The sequence below is a fragment of the Salmo trutta genome, chromosome 26 (genome assembly GCF_901001165.1).
Source record: "Salmo trutta chromosome 26, fSalTru1.1, whole genome shotgun sequence".
NCBI lineage: Eukaryota > Metazoa > Chordata > Actinopteri > Salmoniformes > Salmonidae > Salmo > Salmo trutta.
In genome coordinates this window covers 5,663,164-5,686,900 of record NC_042982.1, presented here as the reverse complement: position 1 = coordinate 5,686,900, position 23,737 = coordinate 5,663,164, and the positions used below count along the sequence as shown (strand labels likewise).

The 23,737-nt window shown below is 41.7% G+C and overlaps 1 protein-coding gene across 1 annotated transcript; it reads left to right on the top strand.

The window, feature by feature from the left end:
* The first annotated feature begins 259 nt into the window (after nucleotides 1-259).
* Nucleotides 260-14,214, top strand: LOC115162949 (porphobilinogen deaminase). The gene is made up of 14 exons (XM_029714495.1): nucleotides 260-444; nucleotides 639-692; nucleotides 1,165-1,237; nucleotides 2,199-2,248; nucleotides 2,453-2,508; nucleotides 5,082-5,159; nucleotides 5,796-5,873; nucleotides 5,979-6,054; nucleotides 6,186-6,299; nucleotides 8,040-8,078; nucleotides 9,958-10,077; nucleotides 11,644-11,697; nucleotides 11,805-11,891; nucleotides 12,026-14,214. Exons 1-14 carry the CDS (start codon nucleotides 418-420, stop codon nucleotides 12,197-12,199), a joined length of 1,080 nt encoding a protein of 359 aa, XP_029570355.1. The 5' UTR covers nucleotides 260-417; the 3' UTR covers nucleotides 12,200-14,214.
* The last annotated feature ends 9,523 nt before the right edge of the window (nucleotides 14,215-23,737 follow it).

Sequence of the window (23,737 nt, the reverse complement as noted above, 5' to 3'; positions counted from 1 at the left end):
TCATCCAGTGTGTCAACTCTTGTCTTCTCCTATAAAACCTAAAGGTTGCCAGCTTTGAATAGGATCAGATTTCAACAGAAAACTCTATCCTTTTCATATTGTTGCTTTCCACGTACATACAGTACATGTCCATTTCATAACCATTTGGAAAATGCCTAAAACAAATTATCTTTCTAAAGTCTATCACTACCCCTCCCTGCTCATAATAACTGACACAATGAATCGGCAGTCTTGACTTATCAGCTAGAACCAGGGAAATGGGGGTGTAGGAAGTTAAGATGCATAGTTGTTCAGTATCTCTCGGGCTTGGCTATATGACTTGCCACTGCTCCCCACATAGACACAGCAGGCTTCCACAGCTCTACAGACGACACAAAGTGCTGCTCTGCGTGTAGAAGCTAAGGTTTACTGAGAACTATGGAGGGACCTTATAAGTACATTAGGGTAAGAGGAAAGCAATTCAAGCAGAGTTTATATATATATATATTATATGGAGCAGTTATATGTGGCTTATAGTGAAAGGAGTTGACACAATACGGAATAACTGCCATGAACTGCAACGACAAGTAGAAGTTGAAAAACTCCATTATTGGAAAAATGGCTGTTGTAAATGTATTGCTTTCATGTTTTTCCAACAGGATGGGAATGGGAAAGTCAGCCGGGTCATGCGAATTGGAACCCGAAAGAGCCAGGTATGATACCTTTGGTGGTTGAGTGGAAACAAATTGCATTTTATATTGTTGATTTCAGGTAATGTCATTTCTCACTTTAACTATTTTTCCAGTGTCAGTGAAACTACTGTAGAGTTGCACTTTTGAATGGCGAAACAGCTTTTGAAATGGGGGGGCAGAGAGCGTGGCAACTCCTTATCAGATAAGGTTCCCCTCTCTGTTCACTCTGATACAGCAGTCAGGGACGCCTGCACCTCCTGCAACAGAGAGAGATTATTTCACTGCTCCAGTCATTTCTAGCCTTTTACTACAGCTTCTTATGCTCATGTCCCACTGATTTGGTAACTCACGGCTGAACATTTGCTTCTTGAATAGCCTATGTTATTCAATATTATCCAAGAAGTGAACTAGCTAGAAACCAACCATCCAAAATGCAGACACACATATTATGTAATCCAAATTGAATTGATTTCTGTCCATTTGTTGACCTCAGCTGGCTCGTATTCAGACGGACAGCGTTGCAGAAAAGCTGAAGGGACTGTACCCCGATGTCCACATAGAAATAGGTGAGTCCAGGTGTCCCGCAATACACTCTCAGAAAAAAGGTGCTATCTAGAACCTAAAAGGGTTCTTCGGCGGTCCGCATAGGAGAACCCTTTGAAGAACCCTTTTGCGTTCCATGTAGAAGCCTTTCCACAGAGGATTCTACTTGGAAACCAAAATAGTTCTACTTGGTACCCAAAAGGGTTCTATCTGAAACCAATAAGGGTTCTCCCATGGGGACAGCCGAAGAACCTTTTGGAACCCTTTTTTCTAAGAGTGCATGAAAAAAAGGTTTTATAGAGTATATACAAGTAACTGGAAAAATAATAGAAACACTTGAGTAAATGAGAGATAAAAAGTATATTGAAAGCAGGTGCTTCCACACAGATGTGTTTCCTGAGTTAATTAAGCAATTAACATCCCATCATGCTTAGGTTCATGTATAAAAAGGCTGGGCAGGCCATTATTTAGGCAATTTTTGGGCTACCATGGCTATGCTCCCATAGGATGACAATGCCCCCATTCACAGGGCATGAGTGGTCACTGAATGGTTTGATGAGCATGAAAACGATGTAAGCCGTATGCCATAGCCGTATGCCATGGCCGTCTCAGTCACCAGATCTCATCCCAATCTAAGAGTTATGGGAGATTCTGGAGCGGTGCTTGAGACAGCGTTTTCTACCACCATCAACAAAACACCAAATTATGGAATTTCTTGTGGAAGAATGGTGTTGCATTCCTCCAATAGAGTTCCAGACATTTGTAGAATATATGCCAAGGTGCATTGAAGCTGTTCTGGCCCAACGCCTTATTAAAACACGTTATGTTGATGTTTCCTTTATTTTGGCAGTTACATGTATGTTGTGTTACTTATAGTGCAGTAATCTTCATTTGACTATAGAGATGCATCACCAATAAGATATGTACAATACAGTAATGAAATGACTATATCACTTTGATTACGTCATTGTCTTTCTGTTTCAGTTGGCATGACAACTACAGGGGACAAAATTCTTGACACAGCGTTATCAAAGGTACATCTATTTATATACTAAAGCGTGCCTCATGAGAACTAAATTGTTGCCCAAATTGTTCATTTTACTTGACTCAGTAGTGTGCAAAAACCACTGCCATTAAAATATACACTGTTTTCTCCATTGTGTACATGTAAACTTATGGTCTGAACTGAACATGTTATGGGGTTAACAGTTAGTAACCTATTTGCTTTCTAAATACAGATTGGAGAGAAGAGCCTTTTCACCAAAGAACTGGAGACTGCTCTGGAGAGGAACGAGTAAGTCTAATTTTGTCATCTGGAACTGGCATTTCAGTTGGATCCACTTGTCAGGCTTGGGTGTTGTCAAGAAAAATGTTGCCAAGAATGGTGATTATAGGGGTCTCTTGTGTGTGAATAAGCCTTGTAATATACAGTCGCTAGTAAAAGTCTACACACCCTTTGCACAGTCAACACATTTTGCTGCCTTAAAATGTCATCTCAAATGGGAATATATTTGATTTCTTTCCTATCGAGCCGGGTCATACGAATTGGAACCCGAAAGAGCCAGGTATGATACCTTTGGTGGTTGAGTGGAACCAAATTGCATTTTATGTTGTTGTTGATTTCAGGTAATGTCATTTCTCACTTTAACTATTTTTTCCAGTGTCAGTGAAACTACTGTAGAGTTACACTCCACATTTTCAAAGTTAAAGAAAAATGATAGAAAATATTCAAAATGAATAAAAAAATTGTTTATGTGTTGATAATGTGTCTTCACCCCCCAGAGTTAATACTTGGTGGAAGCAACTTTGGCAGCCATTACAGCGGTGAATCATTTTGAATAAGATTCTACCAACTTTGCACAACTCTCAGGGCAACATTTATTCATTGTTTTTGTCAAAATTGCTCAAGCTCAGTAAATTTGAGTGGGAGTCATTAATGGAGCAATATTCAAACCTTGTCTCTGATTTTCAAGCAAATTCAAGTCAGGACTGAGGCTGGACCACTCATGAACACTTGACACCTTTTGAAAAGCCATTCTGGTGTGTCTGACCAAAAATTGTGTGATTGTCCCGCTGAAAAATAAACTCTATCCCAGGGTTAGCTTTTTAGAAGACTGAGATGGGTTTTCCTCTAACTTTTTACCTGGGTTAGGGTTAGGTTTAATCCTTTGCTCCTTTCATATTTTGTTTAATCCTGACAAACTCCCCAGTCCCTGCCGGTGAGAAGCGTACCCACAACATGATGCTGCCTCCACAATGCTTGCCTCTGTGTTGTGTTTGTATTGGATTTGACCTAAGCCTGTAGTTTTTAATTTAGGCCAAAAAGTCAATTTCTTTGCAGTGTTGTCTTGCGGTACTACTTCACAGCCTTGTTGCAAACAGAATGGATGATTTGAAGTGGCTTTTCTAAAATAGGCTTAATTTTTTTCATTTTGTCATACAGGCCAGTAATATGGAGTGAATACAATTTTGTTGATCATATGCGTTTGAGTATTGTGGTGGCAGCATCAGGTTATGGGTATGCTTGTCACCGGCAGGGACTGAGGAGTTTTTCAGGAGAAAAGAATATGAAAGGTGCCTCCCAAGTGGCGCAGTGGTCTTAGGCGCCACTACAGATCTGGGTTCGAACCCGGGCTGTTTCACAACCGACCGTGATCGGGCGGTGCACAATTGGCCCAGCGTCGTCCGGGTTAGGGGAGGGTTTGACCGGGGGGCTTTACTTGGTTCATCGCGCTCTAGTGACTCCTTGTGGCGGGCTGGGCGCCTACAGGCTGACCTCGGTCTTCAGGTGAATAGTGTTTTCTCCGACACATTGGTGCGGCTGGCTTCCAGGTTAAATGGGCGGGTGTTAAGAAGCACGGTTTGGCGGATCATGTTTCGGAGGACGCATGACTCAACCTTCGCCTCAAAAGCCCATTGGGGAGTTGAAACAATGAGACAAGATTGAAATTGGGGAGAAAAAGGGGGTAAAAAACAAACAACAAAAAAAGAAAATATATATATATATATATATATATATATATATATATATATATATATAATATCAAAGGAGAAAAGCCCAGATAAAATGTTACACGAAACCCTGCCTTAGTCTTCTGAATACCTAAACCTGGGATAGAGTTTTATTTTTCAGTGGGACAATTACATCAATTGTAATGCCAAAGACACATCAAAATGGCTTTACAATAGGTGTTGAGTGTTCCTGAATGGTCCAAGTCTCAGTCCTGACGTAAATCTGCTTGAAAATCTGAGACAAGGTTGGAATATTGCTGTCCATCAATGACTCCCAACCAAATTTACTGAGCTTGAGCAATTTTAACTATGGATACATGTTGCCCTAAGACTTGTGCAAAGTTTGTAGAATCTGATTTAAATTGTTTCACAGCTGTAATTACTGCCAAAGGTGCTTCCACCAAGTATTAACTTGGTGGAAGACATACGCCATCAAGACATCATAGTTTTTTTTATTTTTCATACATTTTGAAAATATTCTATCATTTTCTTTCACTTTGGAAATGTGGAGTAGGTTGTGTACATCAGTAGGAACAAAATGATAATTTAATACATTTTCATATGTAATTTAAAGGCAGTAAAATGTGGAGACTGTGCAAGGGGTGTGTAGACGTTCACTACGCACTGTACATTCAAACTGTAGGCTACATTACTGTTAGCCCGAATCTGGAAAGCTACTACTGTTGAAGTACTTTCTTTATTACAACGTAATGGCATACATTTTGAGTAGCTTCAACACTTCAGACAAAACCATTGATGTCTTCAAGACTTTGATTTGTGCAGGTGTTTATGTCCAGAGTCTTCGCTCTGAAGTGTTGCAAAATAAATGACTCTGTTGTGCTCTGTCTCCTATAGGGTAGACTTGGTGGTCCACTCTTTGAAGGACTTGCCCACGACTCTGCCTCCTGGCTTTACCATAGGAGCAGTGCTAAAGTAAGTCGACACAATAGTGCCTCTGTAAGGATCCACAGAGAAATCAAACACACTGTCCTAATTCATCTGGGCCTCTTGTTTGTGTTCAGACCTTTGAACATACTGATTTGGTGTGAAACACTATCAGTTTCACTCACATATTGTAATATATTGAAAGTTCTTTCTTTCAAAGTTTATACAGGTTCCTACACATAGATTTCATAGATTTCATTGACAATGTAGATTTGAAATCATGATCTAGCTAGCCTAGCTACGTGTGTAGACATTTATTTTGAATACTCCAAGCGAACTAGAGTGTATCACTTTCTGAATATCTACTATTGAAGTAGGATTGTCTTCACCACTACTGTGGAATGAAGTAGCCTCCGATATTTTAATGGTAAATATTTGTTTTGAGGGGCAGCAGCATAGCCCAGTGGTTAGAGCGTTGGACTAGCAACCGAAAGGTTGCAAGATTGAATCCCCGAGCTGACAAGGTACAAATCTGTCGTTCTGCCCCTGAACAAGGCAGTTAACCCACTGTTCCTAGGCCGTCATTGAAAATAAGAATTTGTTCTTAACTGACTTGCCTAGTTAAATAAAGTTATTTCAAAAAAAATATATATACATATTTGTTTTGCTTCCTGTACTTTTAAGGCGGGAGAACCCCCATGATGCAGTGGTCTTGCATCCCAAAAACATGGGCAAATCCCTCGACACCCTGCCCGACAAGAGGTACGAAACACAGTTGAATTTTACTCATGACACTGTTTGAAGATTATTTTCCTATCTGTTTTAAAGGAGTGGCTTGACATTGATCTTGATGGGGTTTTTTCATAGTGTGATAGGCACAAGCTCGCTGCGACGGGCTGCTCAGCTAAAGAAAAGATTCCCCCACCTCGAGTTTAAAGATATTGTATCCTTTCACTCACAGTATAGCGAAATATCAAAACAGGATCTTCATTTCAAATCTGATGCACATCATATCCGTAATGACTATATCTATAGAGGGTTGTGAGTTTGTTTCCTTAGTGGGGTTTTTTCCAGCGAGGAAACCTCAACACGAGGTTGAAGAAGCTGGATGAAAAGGGCCACTTCTCTGCCATTATTCTGGCTGCAGCTGGACTCCGTCGCATGGGCTGGGAGAGCCGAGTCAGCCAGGTAGCTACTTCCAACATTCCACTTCACAACACCTTGTCCATAGCCAAGATTTATCTTCATTAATAAAGATTCAATTGTATGTGGTTTGTAGACAATATGTAAGCCTACTGTATACGGTGCCTTCGGAAAGCATTCAGACCCCTTGACTTTTTCCACATTTTGTTATGTTACAGCCCTATTGATTAAATATTTTTTTCTCAGCAATCTACATACTACCCCATAATGACAAAATGCAAACAGGTTTTCAGAAATGTTTGTAAATATATTAAAAATAAAAACAGAAATACCTTAATTACATAAGTATTCAGACCCTTTGCTATGAGACTAGAAATGGAGGCCAGGTGCATCCTGTTTCCATTGATCATCCTTGAGATGTTACTGCAACTTGGTTGGAGTCCACTTGTGGTAAATTCAATTGATTGGACATGATTTGGAAAGGCACACCTGTCTATATAACGTTCCACAGTTGACAGTGCATGTCAAAGCAAAAACCAAGCCATGAGGTTGAAGGAATTGTCTGTAGAGCTCCGAGACAGGATTGTGTCGAGGTACAGATCTGAGGAAGGGTACCAAAACATTTCTGCAGCATTGAAGGTCCCCAAGAACACAGTGGCCTCCATCATTCTTAAATGGAAGAAGTTTGTAATTAACCAACCTTTTTCCTAGAGCTGGCTGCCCAGCCAAACTGAGCAACCGGGGGAGAAGGGCCTTGGTCAGGGAGGTGACCAAAAACCCGATGGTCACTCTGACAGAGCTCCAGAGTTCCTCTGTGGAGATAGGAGAACCTTCCAGATGGACAACCATCTCTGCAGCACTCCACCAATCAGGCCTTTATGGTAGAGTGACCAGACGGAAGCCACTCCTCAGTAAAAGACACCGGACAGCCTGCTTGGAGTTTGCTAAAAGGCACCTAAAGACTCTGAGACCATGAGAAACAAGATTCTCTGGTCTGATGAAACCAAGATCGATCTCTTTGGCCAGAATGCCAAGCGTCACGTCTGGTGGAAACCTGGCTCCATCCCTACGTTGAAGCATAGTGGTGGTGGCAGCATCATGCTGTGGGGATGTTTTTCAGCGGCAGCGACTGGGAGACTAGTCAGGATCGTGGCAAAGATGAACGGAGCCAAGTACAGCGAGATCCTTGAAGAAAACCTGCCCCAGAGCGCTCAGGACCTCAGACTGGGGCAAAGGTTCACCTTCCAACAGGACAACAACCCTAAGCACACAGCCAAGACAATGCAGGAGTGGCTTCGGGGCAAGTCTCTGAATGTCCTTGAGTGGCCCAGCCAGAGCCTGGACTTGAACCCGATCAAACATGTCTGGAGAGACCTGAAAATAGCTTTGCAGCAACACTCCCCATCCAACCTGACAGAGCTTGAGAGGATCTGCAGAGAAGAATGGGAGAAACTCCCCAAATACAGGTGTGCCAAGCTTGTAGCGTCATACCCAAGAAGACTCAAGACTGTATTCGCTACGAAAGGTGCTTCAACAAAGTACTGAGTAAAGGGTCTGAATACTTATGTAAATGTGATATTTCAGTTTTTTAGTTTGAATACATTTGCAGAAATAAAAAAACAAACAGTTTTTGCTTCGTCATTGTGTGTAGATTTGATGAGGGGGGGAAAACGATTGAATCCATTGTCTAATAAGGCTGTAACGTAACAAAATGTGGAAAAAGTCAAGGGGTCTGAAAACTTTATGAATTCATTGTATCTTTAATTTGTGTCTTTACATTTGAAGATCCTGGGCCCTGAGGACTGTATGTACGCTGTTGGACAGGTGGGTAGATTTATTTTATGAAGGAGAAAGTGACAACTTTAACTCTTATACCTGTGGTCCTTATTCCATTGTGTAATAACAAAAAGCCTCTAAACTGTTATTAACATTTTACCTTGAAAGGTTATATCACCATTGCTAACCCATTATCACCAGGCCTTCGTCCGAGACCCCTTTTGGCACTGTATACAGTTGAAGTTGGAAGTTTACATACCCTTAGGTTGGAGTCATTAACTCGTTTTTTCAACCACTCCACAAATTTCTTGTTAACTAACTATAGTTTTGGCAAGTCGGATAGGACATCTACTTTGTGCATGACACAAGTAATTTTTCCAACAATTGTTTACAGACAGATTATTTCACTTATAATTCACTGTATCCCAATTCCAGTGGGTCAGAAGTTTACATACACTAAGTTAACTGTGCCTTTAAACAGCTTGAAAATTATGTCATGGCTTTAGGAGCTTCTGGTAGGCTAATTGACATCGTTTGACTCAATTGGAGGTGTACCCGTGGATGTATTTCAAGGCCTACCTTCAAACTCAGTGCCTCTTTGCTTGACATCATGGGAAAATCAAAATAAATCAGCCAAGACCTCAGAAAAACAATTGGAGACCTCCACAAGTCTGGTTCATCCTTGGGAGCAATTTCCAAATGCCTGAAGGTACCACATTCATCTGTACAAACAATAGTACGCAAGTATAAACACCATGGGACCACGCAGCCGTCATACAGCTCAGGAAGGAGACGTGTTCTGTCTCCTAGAGATGAATGTACTTTGGTGCGAAAAGTGCAAATCAATCCCAGAACAACAGCAAAGGACCTTGTGAAGATGCTGGAGGAAACAGGTACAAAAGTATCTATATCCACAGTAAAACTAGTCCAATATCAACATAACCTGAAAGGCCGCTCAGCAAGGAAGAAGCCACTGCTCCAAAACCGCCATAAAAAAGCCAGACTACGGTTTGCAACTGCACATGGGGACAAAGATCATACTTTTTGTAGAAATGTTCTCTGGTCTGATGAAACAAAAATAGAACTGTTTGGCCATAATGACCATTGTTATGTTTGGAGGAAAAAGGGGGACGCTTGCAAGTCGAAGAACACCATCCCAACCATGAAGCACGGGGGTGGCAGCATCATGTTGTGGGGGTACTTTGCTGCAGGAGGGACTGGTGCACTTCACAAAATAGATGGCATCATGAGGAAAGAAAATTACGTAGATATATTGAAGCAACATCACAAGACATCAGTCAGGAATTTAAAGCTTGGTCGCAAATGGGTCTTCCAAATGGACAATGACCCCAAGCATACTTCCAAAGTTGTGGAAAAATGGCTTAAGGACAACAAAGTCAAGGTTTTGGAATGGCCATCACAAAGCCCTGACCTCACTCCTATAGAAAATTTGTGGGCAGAACTGAAAAAACGTGTTTGAGCAAGGAGGCCTACTAACCTGACTCAGTTACACCAGCTCTGTCAGGAGGAATGGGCCAAAATTCACCCAACTTATTGTGGGAAGCTTATGGAAGGCTACGCGAAATGTTTGACCCAAGTGAAACAATTTAAAGGCAATGCTACCAAATACTAATTGAGTGTATGTAAACTTTTGTCCCACTGGGAATGTGATGAAAGAAATAAAAGCTGAAATAAATCATTCTCTCTACTGATATTCTGACATTTCACATTCTTAAAATAAAGTGGTGATCCTAACTGACCTCAGACAGGGAACTTTTATTGGGATTAAATGTCAGGAATTGTCAAAAACTGAGTTTAAATGTATTTGGCTAAAGTGTATGTAAACTTTCGACTAACTGTATGTGAGAATTAGAATTTTCAGCGTGGTCTTAACTGACTGAGGGTCCATTGCTTGGCTGTGTTCCAGGGGGCTATTGCCATTGAGGTGCGGGCCAAAGATAAGGACATCCTGGAGATGGTGTCTGTTCTGCACGACCCCAACACGGTCCTGCGCTGTATAGCAGAGCGAGCCTTCCTCAGACGACTGGTAAGTCTCACTCTAGATCTCCTAGATGTTTTATTATAGCGTGTCCAGTGTATCTGTGAATTGTTGGCTGCTAGTGGATTGTTGATACTACTTAATGTAGATACTCGTATAGGACCAGTTTCCCAGACTCAGATTAGCCTAGGCCTAATCCTGGACTAAAAAGCATGCTTAACGGAGAATCATCATTGAAAGGGCTTTTTAGTCTAGGACGAGGCTTAATCTTTGTCTAGGAAACCGGCCTTTGAGGTACAATTGCAAGTGAAAGTAGAAGTCTTTACATAAAAAAAACATAAAGTAAAAAACATAAAGTAATGGTTGGCTTTATAATTATGTCACATAAACAGTACTTAAAGGGGCAATCCGGAGTTGAAACAATCACAACGCGTACACCCCACCTCTATTTTGGTAAAAAGCTGATGGAGGGGTCTGGAGAAATGTAACCACTCACAAATTCGTAGACAGAGCTATGACTAACCATCTAAGATTATTGTTTTCATCTAAGAAAATTGTTTTTATTTACAATGTTTACAAACATTGGAGTAGAACAAGGTCATATTTTGTGTTCTGATTGGGTATGACAGTTGACCTAAGCTCATGAGGCATTTCTAAGTTATATTCCTCAAGAATAAATGGGTATAAATCATTACAGTGCATCAGTATACCAGTACATCACTGGACCGAACACCCTGCCATTCAGGCGGTGTCAGAGGAAGGCCCTAAAACTTCATGCATCCAGCCACCCAAGTCATAAACTGTTCTCATTGCTGCCGCACGGCATGCACCAAGTCTGGAACCAACAGGACCCTGAACAGCTTCTACCCCCAAGCCATAAGATTGCTCAATAAACTGAACAAAAATACTGAGGAGTATTTCTGTCTGTACTAAAGCCCTTTAGTGGGGAAAAACGCATTCTGATTGGCAGGGCCTGACTTCCCAGTGGGTGTGCCTATGCCCCGCAAGTCATGTAAAATTGACACATTAGGGCCTAATGAGTTTATTTCAATTGACTGATATCCTTATATGAACTGTAACTCAGTCAAATCTTTGCAATTGTTGCATGTTACGTTTATATTTATGTTCAGTATAGTTAGTCCAGGTTAACTATTTAACTATCTGACCATTTTTTGGCTCATCACATACACCTGTTTATTATCTATCTACTGTTTATTATCTGTTCTGTTGAATAATCACTTTATTCCTAGTTATACGGTATGTACATATCTACCTCAATTACCTCATACCCCTGCACATCGACTCGGTACTGGTACTCCGGTGTATATAGCAAAGTTATCATTACTCATTGTGTATTTATTACTACTATTATTTCTCTATTTTATTTTTCTCTGCATTGTTGGGAAGGGGTCCTAATCAAGCATTTCACTGTTAGTCTACACCTATTGTTTACGAAGCATGTGACAAATACAATTTAATTTAATTAATTGAGCATTTAAAAAATGTATGGAGCAACTGCAGATTACCCCCTTTAAGCAAATGTCAATATTTTCTTGTATGTCCCATTATATTTGACTGTCTACACTCCAGTGTAATCACTTTCACATGTTGTAGGAGGGGGGTTGCAGTGTACCAGTTGCTGTCCACACTGAAGTCAAGGACTCTCAGGTAAGGGCTTATGACATTTGCTAACGTGTACGTGTGTGTCATTGCATATCCATGGTTGCGTTCTTGCGTGTATGCCTTTTGTAACTGTTGTGTTCTGTTTACCAAAGCTCTACCTGACGGGTGCAGTGTACAGCCTGGATGGTTCAGACAGTCTCAAGGAGACCATGCAGACCAGCATTGCTTCAGACAATAAGGTCAGACTACTGATTTCTCACTCCCAGTCAGAACACAAATGAACCTCTCTCATTAAACGTATCAGCTCACCAAGGGGCTCCCTTTTCAGCGCATATTTATTTGGTTTATTTAAGCTGTCTTTCCTCTGTGGTAGGTGGAAGAGCGAGTGGATGAGTGGGTCCAGCGAGTTGGCGTCACAGCGAACAACATGCCAGGCCCGGCCCAGGATGCTTCTGAGAAGCTAGGTCTAGACCTGGCCAATCTACTGCTGAGTAAAGGGGCTAAGGAGATCCTTACCTTGGCCAGGGAGCTCAACGATGCGCGATAAACTCACTCTGTGACCCCAGCTAGGTCTGGAGGTGTAACCTGCACTCACCGGTAGTCCATACTAATATTAAAGCTCACACATGGCTGATTGAGGACTCATGATATAGAATCGCACTGTCAGCACCACTAGACCTGGGTTTGAATAGTATGTGTTTTCATTTAGAGTTTGATTTAGCCTGCTTTCAGCGCCAGAACATGAATGTACAGGTAACTGCCAAACAATGGAAACACTTGAGTAAATGAGGGACACAAAGTATATTAATATTAAAACAGGTGCTTCCACAGACGTTTGGTTCCTGAGTTAATTAAGCAATAAGGATCCCATCATGCTTAGTGTCATGTATAAAAATACTGGGCAGGCCATAGGATCACAATGCCCTAATCCACAGGGCACGAATGGTCACTGAATGGTTTGATGAGCCTGAAAACAATGTAAGCCGTATGCCATGGCTGTCTCAGTCACCAGATCTCAACCCTATTGAACACATGGGAGATTCTGAAGCGGCGCCTGAGAGTGTTTTCCACCACCATCAACAAAACACCAAATTATGGAATTTATCGTGGAAGAAGGTTGTCGCCTCCTGCTAATAGAGGTGCCTTGAAGCTGCTCTGGCTCGTGGTGGCCCGACGCCCTCTCGAAAAACACTTTATGTTTCCTTTATTTTGGCAGTTACCTGTACACACATTGAGGGACTCCATTTCTAACTGTTGTTGGGATCATGCTACCTCTTTCATCAACAGAGCTCTGATAATCTTGTTTGATGAATGACGTGTGTGACACATTAGTGATGTCTGTTAAACAGACCCAGAACATGCAAGCTACAGTGACAAACTCTAGCTCATGAGTACTATCAGACCAAGCCCAAGGCCACCTGTCTACAACACCAGAGCGACTATTATTATTACGTGTATATATATATTTTTTCCCCCTTGATTGATGGAATTCTATGTCAAGACAATTAGGAAAGCACTGCATATAAACAAACGATAAACACTGGATGCCGTACAAAAACTAAATTTCAATGTGTTCACATGAGTTCAATGTGTTTTGATCCTGGGAGGATTTTTTATTGCTTACTTGTTTTGCTATACCAATTTTAAGAATATAAATCAGCGTAAAATAACACCCAACAAACGTCATCTGCATACTTCAAAACAGGGCCTGTATTCATAAAGCGTCTCAGAGTAGGAGAGCTGATCAGGTACTCTCTGGCCATGCAATCTTATTCTTTATGGCAAATCTGATCCTAGATCAGCACTCCTATTCTGAGACACTTTATGAATACGTGCACAGGTTTGCTATGTTCACTGTGTGTACTTGATCTAGCCTACCACTCCACGACCAGAATTGAACAAGTATTCCATAACCATCCCACTAGATATTGCTCATATGGTAACTATGTGTGTGTGTGTGTTATGAAGAAAATAGAGAAATTAATTGAATGTAATATAGTTGTAGGCTACCTTTTAGATATGTTGTGGCATTTGTTAACAAACCTTATGCTGTCAGATAGCATAGTTTTGTGCCGCACTTCAGTTTCTGTCTATATGTCTGCTGTGTGTACAGCTTTGCTTACAACCTAATACGACCTTATTACCTTGATCTACAAATTTGCCTTTTCCTTGTACCCCTTGAGCCTGCACAGGTTTTCCTCATTGTGACCCCTCTAACTTATATTTAGCAGAATTCATTATGTTGCATCATGTTATATTAAGTGGTGTTATGTTGTTTGACTATCGATACTTGAAAGGCATAGAGGGTGGCTGTGCCATATTTCTGTTTTGCAGCTTTCTGCTTTCCGCTTTCCGCTTTAGTGCTCAGACGTTTTAAGAAGATGCTGGTCAAATGATACTTGCCATACCATCTAGTCATTCAATATTGCAGCGTTCGTCATGATATGACAGAATATGGAAATGTATTGCAATCTGAAAGCGTGATGCTTTGCTTTGTCACCTTCATTAATTCTGTGTCATAAAAAGGAGGCCGCCTCAATTAAAGCCACTTGTTACTCTCTAGCTTGTACATTGAAGGTATTTTATTTGATTCATAGTTTATTATTCAACCAATGTTTGGTAGAGCAGCAGAGTTTTCAAATAAGCCTTTTAATTTTCTTAATCCTCTTCGTTCCTCTTCGTCTTAAAAGAGCAGTCTGCAAACGCTTCATCAATTTTGGGACTTGCGAATTAATTAAATGTACCCATTGATTCTTGAAGAATATAACTTATAAATGCCTCACACGCTTAGTTCAACTGTCGTACCCCATCAGAACCCAAAAGATACGCTTTTTTTCACTCCAATGTTTGTAAACAAAGTAAATATAAACAAACATGCCTCAAAATATGGGTAAAACTATAATTGTAATATCATGGATGGTCAGTCCTTGCATCCATAGCTCTGTCTATGAATTTCAGAGTGGTTACAACCCTATCCCTCAGCCTTTTACCGAAACAGGCGTGGAGAAAACGCACCGTTATTGTTTCAACTGCTGATTGAAGCTTTAAAGGGAAAGTTCACTATTTTACAAATTAACATTAGATGGTTGGTTCCTCACCCTAAAAGTGATCTGGCCTAGGAAAAGCTAATCCATGTTTAGGTTTTCTTTAAATAGCCACTACAAACTTAAGATAACTTTGGCCACCGAAGCTAAAAATCAACAGAAGTGGTGGGGGCTACCACAGCTGGTTCATCAGACAATTGAAACGTCTTGTTCACATTGGCAGTTTGAAGTGACTCAAATCATGTTTTCTTGCATGTCTTATTCGAATCTGTTGACAGTTTGACAAGAACATGTGGTAGCTAACTAGCTTGTTAATTGTTTACAAACAAATTAGTGAATGTGCTAGAAAGCTAAACCGCTAACTAGCTAGCTAGTTGACTGCTGTGGCTAGCGAGCTGACTGCTGTGGATAGCCAAAAAGTACTCGTTTTTAAACTTGGATAATCTTATCCTTTGAGGCTTGCAAAGTGTTCTTACACTATGATTTTCAACATTCAAAGCAACTGGTAAACGTCCATGGCAGGCATTGTTGTCACCTTAGCTTGCAACGTAACTTCTGAGTGATAGGAAGCATGAGCGCCACCACCAATCAGCCTACACCACTGAGCACACATCCTTAGTTGCTATAACAACTAGCATAGCCATGTCAGCATATGACTGCTGTCTGAACACACACAAATCCGATTTGGTCACTTGTAACTTGCTATTTGGACAGTCAGTATTCCTAAACGGATTTCAGAAACAAAACTGATTTGAGCATTAAAGCCTGCAGTATGAACCAGGCTTAATTGTCTACTGACTTTAAGTTACTCCCTGCAGTTTCCACATGGCTCCTTGTCAGATCCCTTTTTTCGGTCATATAGGCTGGTGGCAATGTCGGTCATATGACATGCAGTTCCTCACCATCAGCTTGATGGGACATCTAGATCAGCTATTTGCAGTAATATAGTTAGTTTACAAAGCATATACTGAACACTACAAGAACTAAAGTGTTTGGACCTGCTCGTTGAACATCTCATTTCAAACTCATGGGCATTAATATGGAGATGGTCGCCCCCTTTGCCGCTATAACATCCTCCACTCTTCTTGGAAGGCTTTCCACTAGATGTTGGAACATTGCTGCGAGGACTTGCTTCCATTCAGCTACAAGAGCATTAGTGAGGTCGGGCACTGATGTTGGGCGATTAGGCCTGGCCAGCCTGTGTTCCAATTCATCCCAAAGGTGTTCGATGGGGTTGAGGTCAGAGCTCTGTGCAGGCCAGTCTAGTTCTTCCACACCGATCTCGACAAACCATTTCTGTATGGACCTTGTTTTGTGCACAGGAGCATTGTCATGCTGAAACAGGATAGGGCCTTCCCCAAATTGTTGTCACAAAGTTGGAAGCACAGAATCGTCTAGAATGTCATTGTACGTGTAGCGTTAATATTTCCCTTCACAGGAACTAAGGGGCCTAGCCATAACTATAAAAAACAGCCCCAGACCATTATTCCTCCTCCACCAACCTATACAGTTGGCACTATGCATTGGGGAAGGTAGCATTCTCCTGGCATCCTCCAAACCCAGATGTGTCTGTCGGACTGCCAGATGGTGAAGCATGATTCATCACTCCAGAGAACGTGATTCCACTGCTCCAAGGTCCAATGGCGGCAAGCTTTACACCACTCCAGCCGACGCTTAGCATTGCACATGGTGATCTTAGGCTTGTGTGCGGCCATGGAAACCCATTTCATGAAGCTCCCGACAAATAGTTATTGCACTGATGTTGCTTCCAGATGCAGTTTTGGAACTCTGTAGTGAGTGTTGCAAACGAGGACAGACAATTTCAACGCGCAACAGGTATATTTTTCATGTTGTTGGACCCAGCATGAATCGAACCCATGATCCATGGCGGTGCAATTAAGCGCTGTGCTCTACCGACTGAGCCAGGGCTACAAGTAACCAACCATATTGAAGCATTGTGATGACATTCAATGGGGAATTCATGTTAAAATAGTGACTATATTGTAGCCTTCATTACATTGTAGACAAGGTACCTACCAGGCAGCAGTACCAGCAGGAATGTGGATATGAGAGCCACCAAAGGTCAACAAAGCCCTCTCACATTTCCATTATCAGATTTTACACCAGTGTTTGCAACTTTTGTGATTCCACCTCTGAGGCCTGCATTATCTTTTTTTTCAGCTTGATACATTAATCAATAGCCAAAAGTTGCAGCTAGCTAGCTAGCAAGCTAGTTATTTGCTTGCCAGCCATAGTTAATGTTGTCAGTTCTGGTCAGTGATATGGTATCATCACAATTAGATAATAACTAGCTAACAACAAACTTATCAGTTATAGAAAGGGCAAGTTATGATAAACAAAAAGCTAGCTAGCTTGCTACCTTCCATGGTATTGCAGCTGCATGACTGCAAGATGTCCCCTGCAACACAAGAACACAGTAACTCAACACCATCACCCCCATGGCAGACTGAAGACAGCATTGCAGAATGCCTCAAGATAAAAACGTAATATTCAATAACTGTAAGTTTGACTAAATATTAGCATTTCACTCCACATACTCATGGGCAATAACCTTCAATCTGGATAACAACACAAAACACATTATAAGGCTAGAGAAACGTATCGACAAATATCATCAATACAAACAACACCCAAACATGTCAGAGCGTAAGCATGGAGAACCAATCCCCAAAAGAAAAGGAGACTCCTTGACGGACACAGACGTCACCTTCAAATAATATTTTTGTAGGAATCTCCTTGCGAATGATTTTGCCGAAGATTAAATCTCCGCCGGGCCGGGAAACCTGAGCTTTTGCTATCTACATTCCTTAATTGTGTGTCTAATTAAATATATTTTATTTTATTTATAGTTCTTCAACATTTGTTTAACAGTCTTCAAAGAGGTCTTTTCATTTTCTTCGTCCTCATCTTCAATCTTCATTCTTCTTGGTCTTTACCAAGAAAGAACAAGGAACCCATGCCTTTGAACTGTATTTACTATGATGTCAGGGTAAATGTTCATCATAAAATTAAACGGAATTCAAATAATTAGAGAATTATTTCATAACCATGTTTTTTTAATTGAATTACATAAATTGTAGGACAAACTGTGGCACATTTTCAAATCACAAAACAGTATTGATCAGAAGCTACTCTGTTCCAATATGATCACACAAAATAACTTTTACACTGGTTGAAAATCACTGTCACAGCAACCAGACAAAGCCCACGAACTGGCAACAGACAGCCAGAAATCACAGGTATAAATACACTGGGGATAATGGGGAAGATGGGCGTCACCTGGAGGGGGTGGAGACAAGCACAAGGACAGGTGTATCAGATCAGGGCGTGACAGAATTCTTGAATCTACACACTTCTTTTTTCGATAAAGATGAACCAATTTAATGAGGGCTTTTTAGAATTACACAGTGGCATTGAACTTGTTTGCTTCATTACGCCCAGAAGAGCCTTTCATCCAAAGAACACCTTCCATTCTAACATTGGAAGCCGAGGAGCACTCCTACCACCAACCATGCATGCCCTGGTGGCAGGAGTGCTAAATCTAAGACCGTATTAAACAAATTACCAATAAATAACCACTTTGCCTGTGTGTGTGTGTGTGTGTGTGTGTGTGTGTATGTGTGTGTCAGTGCTCCTCCCCCCAGCCTGCTCCCTTTTGATGAGGTCAGGGATGTAATCAGTTTCTATAGAACAGTATCAATACTTTGAGGTGGTTTATCCATCCAAACAAGAGCATGCTACCTTAGGTCCATTTTATTTAAACTGAATAGTGGCTCTAAATAAATCTATAGTGGGCTCTTTAAGTTAACTTTGCTTCTCCACCAGGGGTCACCATTCCAGTATGTAACAACTTAAATGGAGGGCCACAACAATTTTGATATAGAATAAAGGCATGCTTCCAAATCATTCAAAGTAGCTCAATAAGGATTTTTTTTATTATGAAATTGAGCATGTTGATTTGTTAGATACAGTGCCTTGCGAAAGTATTCGGCCCCCTTGAACTTTTCGACCTTTTGCCACATTTCAGGCTTCAAACATAAAGATATAAAACTGTATTTTTTTGTGAAGAATCAACAACAAGTGGGACACAATTATGAAGTGGAACGAAATTTATTGGATATTTCAAACTTTTTTAACAAATAAAAAACTGAAAAATTGGCCGTGCAAAATTATTCAGCCCCTTTACTTTCAGTGCAGCAAACTCTCTCCAGAAGTTCAGTGAGGATCTCTGAATGATCCAATGTTGACCTAAATGACTAATGATGATAAATAGAATCCACCTGTGTGTAATCAAGTCTCCGTATAAATGTACCTGCTCTGTGATAGTCTCAGAGGTCCGTTTAAAGCGCAGAGAGCATCATGAAGAACAAGGAACACACCAGGCAGGTCCGAGATACTGTTGTGGAGAAGTTTAAAGCCGGATTTGGATACAAAAAGATTTCCCAAGCTTTAAACATCCCAAGGAGCACTGTGCAAGTGATAATATTGAAATGGAAGGAGTTTCAGACCACTGCAAATCTACGAAGACCCGGTCGTCCCTCTAAACTTTCAGCTCATACAAGGAGAAGACTGATCAGAGATGCAGCCAAGAGGCCCATGATCACTCTGGATGAACTGCAGAGATCTACAGCTGAGGTGGGAGACTCTGTCCATAGGACAACAATCAGTCGTATACTGCACAAATCTGGCCTTTATGGAAGAGTGGCAAGAAGAAAGCCATTTCTTAAAGATATCCATAAAAAGTGTCATTTAAAGTTTGCCACTAGCCACCTGGGAGACACACCAAACATGTGGAAGAAGGTGCTCTGGTCAGATGAAACCAAAATCGAATTTTTGGCAACAATGCAAAACGTTATGTTTGGCGTAAAAGCAACACAGCTCATCACCCTGAACACACCATCCCCACTGTCCAATATGGTGGTGGCAGCATCATGGTTTGGGCCTGCTTTTCTTCAGCAGGGGCAGGGAAGATGGTTAAAATTGATGGGAAGATGGAGCCAAATACAGGACCATTCTGGAAGAAAACCTGATGGAGTCTGCAAAAGACCTGAGACTGGGACGGAGATTTGTCTTCCAACAAGACAGTGATCCAAAACATAAAGCAAAATCTACAATGGAATGGTTCACAAATAAACATATCCAGGTGTTAGAATGGCCAAGTCAAAGTCCAGACCTGAATCCAATCGAGAATCTGTGGAAAGAACTGAAAACTGCTGTTCACAAATGCTCTCCATCCAACCTCACTGAGCTCGAGCTGTTTTGCAAGGAGGAATGGGCAAAAATGTCAGTCTCTCGATGTGCAAAACTGATAGAGACATACCCCAAGTGACTTACAGCTGTAATCGCAGCAAAAGGTGGCGCTACAAAGTATTAACTTAAGGGGGCTGAATAATTTTGCAAGCCCAATTTTCAGTTTTTTATTTGTTAAAAAAGTTTGAAATATCCAATAAATTTCGTTCCACTTCATGATTGTGTCCCACTTGTTGTTGATTCTTCACAAACAATTACAGTTTTATATCTTTATGTTTGAAGCCTGAAATGTGGCAAAAGGTCGAAAAGTTCAAGGGGGCCGAATACTTTCGCAAGGCACTGTATAATAATAATTTCCAACCAAACAGCCTTTTGCAATATACTGTGCATTCGCAAAGCATTCAGACCCCTTGACTTTTTACAAATTTTGTTATGTTACAGCCTTAATCGAAAATTCATAAAATATTTTTTTCCCCTCATCAATCTACACACAATACCATACAATGACAAAGCAAAAACAGGTTTTTATAAATGTTTGAAAAATTATTAAAAATAGAAAACAGGGGGCCTCCCGGGTGGCGCAGTGGTCTAAGCCCACCTGAGACTCTGGGTTCGAGCCCAGGCTCTGTCGCATCTGACCGCGACCGGGGGCGACGCACAATTGGCCCAGCGTCGTCCGGGTTAGGGAGGGTTTGGCCGGCAGGGATATCCTTGTCTCATCGCGCACTAGCGACTCCTGTGGCGGGCCAGGTGCAGTGCACGCTGACCAGGTCGCCAGGTGTACGGTGTTTCCTCTGACACATTGGTGCGGCTGGCTTCCCGGGTTGGATGTGCATTGTGTCAAGAAGCAGTGCGGCTTGGTTGGGTTGTGTTTCGGAGGATGCATGGCTCTCGACCTTCGCCTTTCCTGAGTCTGTACGGGAGTGGCAGCGATGAGACAAGACTGTAATTGGATACCACGAAATTGGGGAGAGAAAGGGGTAAAAAAACAACCAAAAAAAACAAACATTGTAAACAGAAATACCTTGTTTACATAAGTATTCAGACCCTTTGCTATGAGACTCAAAATTGAGCTCAGGTGCATCCTGTTTCCATTGATCATCCTTGAAATGTTTCTACAACTTGATTGGAGTCCACCTGTGGTAAATTCAATTGATTGGACATGATTTGGAAAGGCACACGCCTGTCTTTATGAGGTCCCACAGCTGACAGTGCATGTCAGAGAAAAACTAAGTCATGAGGTTGAAAGAATTGTCCGTAGAGCTCTGAGACAGAATTGTGTTGGTACCCTTCACCAATCTGGCGAAGGGTACCAAAACATTTCTGCAGCATTGAAGGTCCCCAAGAACACAGTGGCCTCCATCATTGTTAAATGGAAGAAGTTTGGAACCACCAAGACCCTTCCTAGAGCTGGCCACCCAGCCAAACTGAGCAATCAGGGGAGAAGATCCTTGGTCAGGGAGGTGATCAAGAACCCGATGGTCACTCTGACAGAGCTCCAGAGTTCCTCTGTGGAGATGGGAGAACATTCCAGGAGGACAACCATCTCTGCAGCACTCCACCAATCAGGCCTTTATGGTAGAGTGGCCAGACGGAAGCCACTCCTCAATAGAAAGCACATGACAGCCTGCCAAAAGGCACCTAAAGAACTCAGACCATGAGAAACAAGATTCTCTGGTCTGATGAAACCAAGATTGAACTCTTTGGCCTGAAGGTCAAGTGTCAGGTCTGGAGGAAACCTGGCACCATCCCTACGGTGAAGCATGGTGGTAGCAGCATCATGCTGTGGAGATGTTTTTCAGCTGCAGGTACTGGGAGACTAGTCAGGATCAAGGGAAAGATGAACGAAGCAACATACAGAGAGATCCTTGATGAAAACCTGCTCCAGAGTGCTCAGGACCTCAGACTGGGGCGAAGGTTCACCTTCCAACAGGACAATAACCCTAAGCACACAGCCAAGACAACGCAGGAGTGGCTTTGGGACAAGTCTCTGAATGTCCTTGAGTGGCCCAGCCAGAGCCCGGACTTGAACCCGATCAAACATCTCTGGAGAGACCTGAAAATAGCTGTGCAGCGACACCTCCCCATCCAACCTGACAGAGCTTGAGAGGATCTGCAGAGAAGAATGGGAGAAACTCCCCAAATGCAGGTGTGCCAAGCTTGTAGCGTCATACCCAAGAAGACCCGAGGCTGTAATCACTGCCAAAGGTGCATCAACAAAGTACTGAGTAAAGGGTCTGAATACTTTTGTAAATATGATATTTCAGTTCAAAAAAAATTAAAAAGTAAAAAAAAAGTTAAACCTGTTTTTGCTTAGTCATCATGGGGTACTGTGTGTAGATTGATGAGTAAAAAAATGATTTAATCAATTTTAGAATAAGGCTGTAACATAACAAAATGTGGAAAAAGTCAAGGGGTCTGAATACTTTCCGAATGCACTGTACGTACTGTATCTTTTCTCCATATGAACCTACAGTACATTATGTATACACTCATGAAGATATAGTAGATCTGATCATGCTTTATTGTTAGATAGTGTGTCGGTGTACACACTTGAGAAGTCATCTGAACTCTAGTAACCTCAAGCCTCACCCAAAGTAACCTAGACTCTGCAGCATCAGCATCAATGGAACAGGTGCTGGCCTTAAAGGGGCATTGGATGTGGACATAAACCAACAAGTCCTCAGAATAAAGCGTGTACGTCCTGAGGGAACCCGGAGTGTGGATTGAATTATGGCGGACATCTTCCCCACACCTCACACACACCAGGAGTCAATTCAGACAAATCCCTGCCCTGTAGCTGTGGAGGGACACGAAATGACAACGAAACAATGCAACAGTGGACGTTCGTGCATTTTCAGGTGTTCAAGCCTCAACTTGCCATGCAGTGTTCAGAGGGCTGAGACGGTCTCTTAGAAATGCAGCCCCCAGTCAACGAGCTGTGGCACGTTGCCATTATCATCACACCCCTGCATTTATCTGTGGAATTCAATGTTGTCTCCAGCAACCTAAAGGAACAACAATATTATGACCATTGCATGAAGATATAAAACACATACACACACGCGTGTGTAGAGACACCTGCAAACACACACAGATACACACACAGGCACAGACAGTTGTGCAACATTCAAGATGTCACAGACATTCTCCTCAATCCTGTCAGCCCTCATAGTTTGCAATAGTTTTGAGATGTAGGCTAACAGACAGTGGGGCTACGTTTCAGAGAAAGGGGTCAAGTTGGGGGACAAGACTGGTCTGATACAACTGATTTAGGCTATACATAGGCCTACATAACATAGATTATAAAATGGCAAAAAATTTATATAAATAGGCCAATCTATCCCTGCATAGCTACATTACATTTCCATTTCTAAGGTATTAGAAACTATTACTATAAGACTATTCTGTAGATTATCCGTTGATGTAGTATACAGTTTACATAACTTCCCTTGTCATCCTGAATTAAGATGAATGGATCTGTATTTCCAAGAACAATGTAGCAGGCAGCATGGCCTCGATTTTTTCCCATGAGAAAATAGTTCTAGCATCCATAGCTGTCTATGAATTTGAGAGTGGTTACACTTCTCCAGTCCCATCCCTCAACTTTTTAGCTAAACAGTGGCGGGGTGTGCTTTGATAATGTTACAACTACTGATTGACGCTTTAACATCTCGCCTCAAAACAGACCCCTGGTCCACACCCAGAACGCCCGCAAGGAACGCCTTAGCGACACAGGCAGAGAGCGCTGAATGCTCGAAGCTGGCAAT